We start from the raw sequence: 8,486 nt of genomic DNA on the forward strand, positions 1-8,486 counted from the left end.
GCGATGATGTTTGCAATGGCTGGAGTGCAACCTGATTGTGCGCCGTGTTACCATACACTCTCTTCCTTTGGCAGCAGTGATGCAAAGAGACAGGCCAAGAGACGGGTCAAGATCAAAAAGGTGCATCTCGCCAACATGGTACTACAGCAACGCCGCCAAGCAGGCTCTCGGCCGCCCGCTCCCTGCCCGAAGCACACTGCACTTCTGAGCCAGCGCAGCAACACCCCCCCCACCCTCGTTCGATCTGCCTCGCCACCCGGCGGCAGCATCCACCCCGTCTTCCGCCCTCCCGCCCCACGCCCGACACACGCCCAGCGGCTCACCAACGGCAACACGACGCGACACCGACACGTAACATACACCTGCACCTGCCACGCTGGGCCGCACACATCGTACACCTCCTATCGCCTACCTCCCACCGCCAGCATCCTACGTCCTACCTAGCCCGCCTCCCGAGTCCTTACACGCCCCACCCCTAGCTTGCCACCCGCGTCGCCTGCACTTCCTCCTCGAGCTCCCCGACGCCGCCATGTCATCGGCACTCATGGGTCGCTGCTCCACCCACCGCGGCCGCGCTACCGCCCCGCTGCGCACGTCTCTCGTCTCCGTGAGGAACACCCGCATGACGGGCGGGGGCGGCACGGGCGCCGCCTGGCCTGAGCGGTTGGGGACGGGCGTGTGGCTTGGCGGCTGGCCGTGGCGGAGGCGCCGCTGCCGGGCCAGGAGCAGGTTGTGCTGGTTGGGAGCGCCTGGGGGGGGGTACACGCATTTAGTTTACGAAGTGAAGGCGTAGTCAGGTACACAGGTGGTCCATGGGGCGGGGCGAAAGGCGAGGTGGAGGGGTCAGACGCTGATGCGTGCGACGCGAGGACAAAGCATGGCCTCCGGTCTAGTAGGCAGTGCCGGGCGAGAGGTGTGCGGGCCTGCGCTACCCAGCTGCCCACCCCCTGATGCCTCCCCGACGGCCTTAGCTACCCAGCCACCTCCCTCATTCTCAAGGTACACTGCCCCCGCAAAACCGCCGCCCTCTGCAGTCCCTGCACCCATCCACCTGGCAGCACGAGGAGCAGCACCCAACCCATGGCCGTCAGCCCGGAGCCCCGGAACCCGCGCCCGCCACCCGCACCTTGTTGGATGCCGCGGACCACGGCGCCCTGTGACAGGCAGGGCAAATGAGTGACAGAAAGGGGGGCTGGGAGTTAGGCGGAGCGGGAGCAGAGAGCGGACGTGCCAAAGGTCCTGCAGGGCTGCGCGTGGACCCTCTAGCTTTCTCCCGCCCAGCCACTCACAGCTGCGCGGGGCCTTTTGGAAGGCAAGCCGGGAATGTTGCAAGTTCGCTTAAACCGTGATCACGATTGAGAGCCAACAAGCTCTCAGCGGGCAGTGGCATGCCTGCGCAAGCCTGACTCTAGCATCCGACGTCCCCCTCACCTCAGACTCGCCGCCTTCATGGGTCACCAGGCTCCCTCAGGATCGCCTCCAGGTCCGCCAGGCCCTGGTACCACCACTCCTCCGCCACCCAGCGCCGAAGGTGAATAGGCATCGGGGGGATGCCCAAGGCGCGCCAGAACCTCGCATGCGTAAGGCGGTAACCTCCGTTGTCTGTGCTGTTGAAGGGGAAATCGAGTCGGCATGGGCCTCGGGTCCTTCGGGGCCCCCCGATGTACCCGCAACCGAAATCGAAAAAAGCCAACCGCTGCTGGTCCTTACACTACTGAAATCACTCCAGACGGCTCCAGAAACCATGATGGGGCCCCCAAAACCGGCCCAAAACTCACACTCACGAGGCCGGTCGACTTCCGGATCCGGATCCATGCCGACTCCAAAATAAAAAAAAGGCGGGCTTGCTCCGACGGTAGCGACGACGCCAAACGCAGCGGCTACCATGGGCGCAGCGTTCGCGAAGGCCAGCAGGGTGAACAGGCCGGCAGCAAACATCGGACCATTCTCAAGTAGGCTCGTGGGCAGGCTCTTGAGTAGGGCGCTCAGCTTCTCCGTAAAGCCAGCGGGGACGCCGCGGAGGGCGTCGGCCACCACGGAGAAGCCAGCAAACATCGCGATGCCCAGCACAAAGAAGCCAGCAAACATCGCGCCGGCCTGGACCAGAGCTACTTTCGTTTGCCCGGCCGCTTGAATCTTGGCGGCCTTAACCGTGGGGTCTTCGTTCTCGGGCTCCTCGTCGGCGGCGCCCCCGTGGCCACGAGCGCGGGGCGGAGGCATGCCGCTGTTTCCAGCACCAGAGCTAGTCCGCACATCGCGAGCCACGGGCCGCGAACGCGTGATGGATCGCCGGTGAATGGCGCCGGAAGGCGCCGAAGCAGAGCACTGCATGAAACGGGAGAGCATACTGGTTGTCATATTGAGCGCAGCAGGCAGAACAGCGGTCGGCTTTGAAAAACTAGCGTATTCATGCCATTTGCGGTCTTTCCATTCGCTGCGCCCAAATTCTTGCGCAATGTCCTAAATGTGAAGCACAGGAGCCGGGAGCGCACAGTGCTTTAAGAATGGCGTAGCGCACCTGGCTCCAAGTCCATTCTCTGCGCCGCGCGAGGGACAGCTGCGGCGTGCTGACTGGAGCGAGCTGAAGGTAAAAGGTGGCAGGTCGCGAGTGGCTCCCGTGGAGTGAAAAGGGCAGAGCGAGGCGTGCGCGAGGCATATTGTGGAGACGGGAGCGAAGAAAGCGGGCTCTTGCCGAGCGCGGACCTTTTGCCGAAGTCTTGGCGTTTGGGGCTCGCGGGCTTGTGGGCTGTTTGTGAAGAAGCGTATGAGTTCTGCGTGAATGCGCGGAAGTGTAGACGGAACTTTACCAAAAGTTCCGCGCAACATGGGGAAACGCGGTCTCGGAGTAAACGGGGTTGCCCCCCCCTCCAGGGGACGAGCGTCAGTGAGCCCAAGTCAAGCAAACACGCCAGAGATAATTCTAGCGCCATACACAGCATAAATATAAACCAACACACTACTCGCTGTCGCGCGAGACTGAGTTTGACTGCCAACACCAACTCAACATGGCTGTGCGGGCTCGCCCGAGCTTGCTGACTTTTGCTGAGACAATTTGAGCATGCAAGTAAGATCCTGGCGCTGAGCGCAGGCATTCCTAGGGCGCGCGGCTCAGAATTGCGCGCAAAGATGCGCAGCGACACCGATTCCTCTTCCGGCCGACCTCTCGGCTGGTCCAGAGATGAGGAGGAAGTGCATCATCACGGCGCAGCGGCCAGCTCGCGACTCGGCACCGCGGGTGTTGCGCCCGCACCATGCGGGACGCAAGGCGCAGCTGCTGCCCACCACAGCGCCAGCGTCGCAGATGCCGGCGGCGAGGATGACGGCCGAGTCTGGGATTGGGAGGGCGACGAGGCAGAGGAGGACGACGGCGGCTTGGACGAAGTGCTGCAGGCCGCCGCGCGCGGCTGCCGCCTTCCCACCCTCGCCTCCTTCCAGGTCACGGTGAGTTGTGGACGGGGTGCAGTCGCACACCCGGGGATTACCGCGAACCCACGCAGCCACGCAGCGAGGCACGGACAGGGGTGGTCCTGGGATTGCTTCGCTCGGGGGCCTGAGCCCAAAAAACGTACACGGTCTGCTGCAACGACCAACCAACCCAACCGTTGCCAAAGCACACAGTATCACCGCCCAGCCACGATTTTGCCATTGGCCAGCGCCTCAACGAGGGTTTTGATGGCTTGTACTTGTAGGTTTGGGGATAAGGATACAAACTGATAAGGACAGAAAAGCGCCACAACGACGTCAAGTGGGGGGGGGGGGGTCATGCGCTATGGGGGTGACAATGCTCAGGAAGGTCCGTCAAAGTCTGCAACGACTGCCTGACGACCTCGCGGCGATTTGATTGGGTAGCACGGACTGTGCACCCCACCCAACCGGCCACGTCCGGCATTGCGGGGTTGCGAAGGCCCCCAACATAGATGCGTGTGCTTAGTAGGCGCCCGCGTCAGGTGTCTGGTGGCCGTTGGCCCCAGGAGGGGAGGGCTCGGCCCTTTTCCTGCCCTTAAAGGCAGACACCACCTTTTTGACAGGAAGACCGGTGATCTTGACCCGTCTCTTGGCCTGTCTCTTTGTGCACTGTGTGCACAGTCAGTGCAGTCGTGTGACGCAAAGACTGTGGGTATAGCATCGTGCCATGGCAGCAGCTAAGACAATCTTGACGGGGCACGCACACGCGAACCGCTGCTGCCAAAGGAAGAGAGTGTATGGTAACACGGCGCACAATCAGGTTGCACTCCAGCCATTGCAAACATCATCGCACGGTACTCATGACTGGCAATCATCATTGTGAGAAGCAGTGGCAGCGGTAGCAGCGGCAGAAGGAAAGCACAGCCCTGCTTCACACACATGCACATAAGAAACACAGATCTTCTCCTTGAGCGTATCATTCTGCGCGCACCAAATGCTTTTCGTGAACACCAGGGGTGTTATCACCACGTGTGGTGCGCCGCACTGCGATGCGGAGTGCTGCTCATGGGGGCAGGTTGTGGGCCGAGCCACTTGTTCCATGGCTTGACATGGATGAGGTGCGCGGCGTGTGCGTCCGATTACAACTCCCTTCCAGCCCAGCTCTAGCGCAGACCACGTTTGAGCGCCTCCAACTGTACCCCTCTGGTTTTGCAGCAAGACGTTGCACAGGCCCCAAGCGCAATTTAAACCATCTCAATCAGCTCAGCCTCCCCACCCCCATTCTCTGAACCTCGCACCCTGGCAGCACACGGTCCCTGCAAGCCCCCGATGGTAGGGCCGACAGCAGCCAAAGCAATACTAACACGCGAGGCTCACCGTGCTGGAGTCGCCCCCGTCACCACGGTCAGCACAGCCGCACAGCCGCCGCAATGTGTCTTCCATGGCACGATGTAGAGGAGAGTGCAGTACGTAGCAGGGCGCAGTGCGTAGCGGTGCGCGTAAACCAGGGGCAGCCAGGGGCACCCCTGGGGTGAACTGACACGGTATGCTTGCGTGTGCAGGTGCACCTCGCAGCCCCATTCCATTCCAGGATCAGGTGAGGCTCCAGATGCGTGCGATCGTGCAGGTGGGTGAGCGGGGCCGATTGGGCTGTGCCATGCAGCAAGGGGGCAGGCCGCATGAGTGTGAAGGACCGGATGCCGCGCTGGCTAGGCTTGCCGGCTGGCATGGCTGGCATTGTTGACGGGGCATTGCACATACATGTGTCAAACAACGCAAGAGCAGCGAGCCGTGCTCGGAAACACCCAACTGCGAGACGCAGGATGGCTGAGGATTGCATGTTGACCTGGAACACCTGTACACGCATCTACCTCACTGCCAGCCCGACGGTCGCCATCATCTCCACACACTGATGATGTGGGATGGGTGAAGGTTGACACGCGTGTACCCCTCCCTGCCACGCACCTTACCCTGACCATGCAGGCCGATGAGATCGGCGGCGGCGGCAGCGGCGGTGGTGGCGAGGGGCGAATGGAACCGGGTCCTCCGCGCCGCTGCTGGCGGCGGCGTCTGCTCAACAGCGGGTGCCGGACACGCAAAGCGGCATGGTGGCGGCAGCGGCGGCGGCGGCGCAGCAGCAGCAGGTGGGCGCCGTGAGGGCCTGAATTACAGGTAGTGGGCCACAGCGCGAGGGGTGGGCGAATGTTTTTGCAGCGGCGCATTTGTACTACCTCTAGGCTGCTGCGGGCGGTCCATCACTGATGATGACTGAGTTGCGATCGGGTGCAGCAGCCCACCGCCTGCCGGTGATGGCCTCGCGGGGGTCATCATTTCAGCAGCAACCCGCTGTCGCACTGGCTCTGCACCGACAGGCCGGAGGAGACGGCGGTGTCGACGAAGCAGCGGCGGCCTCCGCGCATCCTGCGGGCGCGGCTGATGCCCCGCTGGCGGCCATGAACACTGTCAGCAACAGCAGCGGCGGACGCGACGAGGGCGACGCCATGGCGGTGGCGCCAGCCGCGAAGGGCGTGGCCGCAGCGGCTGCGGCGGCGCCCGGTGGTGCGGCTGTGCCCCATGGAATCAGGGGCGGCGGCGGAGGAGGAGGGGGCGGCGGCGGCCACCATGGCGGACTCGCACTCGCCCGCTGCCTCCGGAACCTCCGCCGGCGGGTCCACCAAGTCGCCCGGCACAGCTGGGCCCGCGGTCGCGGCCGGGCTGCCAGCGGCTGCCGTGCCCACTGCCTCTCGCGTGGGCGGCGCGGCGCACACGGGCAGTGGCGGTGGCCCCAAGCGTGGCCGTGCGGCCTCCGGCAGCGGCGGCGGCCGCGGCAGCGGCAGAGGGCATGGAGGCGGTGGCACTGCGGGGCCGGCTGCTGGCGGGGGAGGAGGCAAAGGTGCGGCCACGGGCCGGCCAGGCCCGGCGTAGGGCTGTCTCCCTGGTCAGCGGCGGCAGTGTGCGGTCGGCGCGCATGCAGTTGTGTTGTTGATGCTGTGACGTTCGTTTCATCATTGGCGGGAGAGAAATAGAACGGACAAGGCAGGGAGTTATCGGCAGCGGTGTGTATGTTTGCTGGCGTGCTGGCACAGCGCGGCACCAAGAGCGGCAACAGGCCTGCAGTCAAGCACGGAGCTGTTTTGCGGTGGGCCGTCTGGCAGTAGTTGGCAGGATTGTAGGGCATGCGTGTGAAGCAAGCCGGAAGATTCTGGCCCGGGCCCGCAAGTATCGCATGTCCGTAACTCTCCTGAAGCTAAGCCGGGCCATCACCTTGACCATGGCAAACAGCATGCCCTTCACGGTCTCAACCTGAGCAGGCTCAACCTTAGCAGGCATAACCCTGTTTACGTGTGCGTGTGTGTGTAACTAAACCCGTACCAAGTGAGCCGCAACAATTCATGAGAAAGTCACTCGCCGGCAGCGGCAGACTCCGCGCGGCCTGAGGGGGGAAGCATGCAAAACAGGCCAAACATCCTCAGAGAGTACTTGAAATCGGACAAACCCAAACACCCCCAATCCGCTCGGGTAAACCCAAACTCACACAACAAAGCCCCGCCAGAGCCCATCAGGGCCATTCAGAGCCCCTCAGAGCCCGCCAGGTAGGGCTACGTACCAGGGCCGTTCTGAGCGCGCCAGACCCTCCAGAGGCCTATGCGGATCCCTCCTGAATCTCTTAAATAGCCCGTTTAATCATGCGAGTCTAATCAAAGCAGTTTGTGCCCCCCATACATAGTCCCAATGTGTGAATGGCTATGCCCAACAGCCCGTGTCACAGATGCCATACCACCCTAAAAGCAGCAGGAAGCGCTGGAAAATACACGCACTTGAAGCTAACTTTTGGTGTTTGGTGTTGACTCAGCTTTATTAAGGAGGCACCTTTTCCGATGAGGCACTCGCAGATGTGGACTACATGCTGGCGCTGCACAAGGGGCAGCGTGCTAAGAACGCGCGCGTGGTGAGTGGATTCAAGCCAGGTGACCGCGTGCGATTGCTGGAGGGCAAGGCGCTGTTTGACAAGGAGAAGGCCACATATTCACAGCAGATCTACACCGTGACGCGGCAGGAGGGCTATCGCTTTGCTGTGGAGGGCAAGCGGCGCCTGTACCGCCCGTCAGAGATGCAGTTGGTGCGTGGTGAGGTGACAGACAGGGTGACGGGTGGGGCCAAGCGACAGGCAGAGGCCGCGCAGGAGCAGCGCCAGGTGCGGCGCGTCGCTCGGGCTCTTGCGACCACTCAGCAGCAGGCCACGCGCGCAATTGAAGCACAAGACCCACCCGCCGCGCCGGCGCACGCGAAGAAGCCTGCGGTGGGCAAGCGCGGCAATAGGCGTGGCAAGCGCGAGCAGGTGCGTGGCGAAACACACTTTGATGTGTCGCGTTTTGAGGCCAGTAAGTATGTGGGCGGCAAGTTACAGTTCTTAGTGAAATTCAAGGGATTCCCGAAAGCGGAATGGCTGCCTGCGAAGCAGCTGCAGGAGGACCTGAGCGCCGACGCCTATCGCGCGCCGCGCAAGGCGATGAAAGCAACCTGATGCATTCCTGTTAATATATCTCGCTAAATATATAAAAGTCTATAGTTATTTTTACGCTGTCGCAGTCTGGTGCGACTCGCGAGTTTTGCCGGAGTTTAGCCCGAGTTTCGGCTGAGTTTCGCGCGAGTTTCTGTCGAGTTTTCGCCGAATTTCCGCCGAGTTTCCCTGCGCCCCGCCCGCGCGTGCACACCAGCGACTCTCATGCACTCCAGCGAGTCCCTTCTCTTCAGCCCCCTGCCGCCGCCCCAGCAGCGACCGTCCCTTTGGCAGCCGTGTGAAACCGTGTGCCCTCTGATCCAATCGCCACCAGCCTGGGGGAGGCAAACGCTCCGCCACGGCGCGCTTCGCGCGCCGCGCAACCGGACATGTTTCCCCAGCATCTAGGTCGCACTCATCCGCATCCTCACACGAACTCACACGCGGCGCGGCGCCAGGGGGCGCCGCCCCGCGGAGGTACCCGTGTCAACCGTGTGAAACCGTGTGCGCTTAGAGCAGCCGATGGACAGGGGTCAGACCCATGCTTCTCTCTGAGTTTACACGCAGCTCACACACAGCT

The 8,486-nt window shown here is 62.8% G+C and overlaps 3 protein-coding genes across 5 annotated transcripts; 2 read left to right on the top strand and 1 right to left on the bottom strand.

Annotated features, from left to right (window-relative positions):
* Positions 1-119: 119 nt before the first annotated feature.
* Positions 120-2,772, bottom strand: CHLRE_16g688200v5 (uncharacterized protein). 2 transcript variants are annotated; one of them, XM_043071626.1, is made up of 5 exons: positions 2,519-2,772; positions 1,779-2,325; positions 1,432-1,602; positions 1,127-1,154; positions 120-749 (listed from the first exon to the last, which is right to left on the bottom strand). In XM_043071626.1, exons 3-5 carry the CDS (start codon positions 1,449-1,451, stop codon positions 576-578), a joined length of 222 nt encoding a protein of 73 aa, XP_042915887.1. In that variant the 5' UTR covers positions 1,452-1,602; positions 1,779-2,325; positions 2,519-2,772; the 3' UTR covers positions 120-575. The 2 variants fall into 2 exon arrangements, with proteins under 2 accessions (XP_042915887.1, XP_042915886.1); XM_043071627.1 differs by having other exon boundaries at positions 1,432-1,607.
* Positions 2,773-2,882: 110 nt separating this feature from the next.
* On the top strand, positions 2,883-6,777 carry CHLRE_16g688201v5 (uncharacterized protein). 2 transcript variants are annotated; one of them, XM_043071628.1, is made up of 5 exons: positions 2,883-3,441; positions 4,968-5,002; positions 5,389-5,549; positions 5,778-5,837; positions 5,990-6,777. In XM_043071628.1, exons 1-5 carry the CDS (start codon positions 3,127-3,129, stop codon positions 6,328-6,330), a joined length of 912 nt encoding a protein of 303 aa, XP_042915888.1. In that variant the 5' UTR covers positions 2,883-3,126; the 3' UTR covers positions 6,331-6,777. The 2 variants fall into 2 exon arrangements, with proteins under 2 accessions (XP_042915888.1, XP_042915889.1); XM_043071629.1 differs by having other exon boundaries at positions 4,968-5,032; positions 5,778-6,777.
* Positions 6,778-7,102: 325 nt separating this feature from the next.
* CHLRE_16g688202v5 (uncharacterized protein) lies at positions 7,103-8,094 on the top strand. Its single transcript, XM_043071630.1, has one exon. It carries the CDS (start codon positions 7,310-7,312, stop codon positions 7,928-7,930), a length of 621 nt encoding a protein of 206 aa, XP_042915890.1. The 5' UTR covers positions 7,103-7,309; the 3' UTR covers positions 7,931-8,094.
* The last annotated feature ends 392 nt before the right edge of the window (positions 8,095-8,486 follow it).

The sequence above is a fragment of the Chlamydomonas reinhardtii genome, chromosome 16, assembly GCF_000002595.2.
Source record: "Chlamydomonas reinhardtii strain CC-503 cw92 mt+ chromosome 16, whole genome shotgun sequence".
NCBI classification, from domain to species: Eukaryota; Viridiplantae; Chlorophyta; class Chlorophyceae; order Chlamydomonadales; family Chlamydomonadaceae; genus Chlamydomonas; species Chlamydomonas reinhardtii.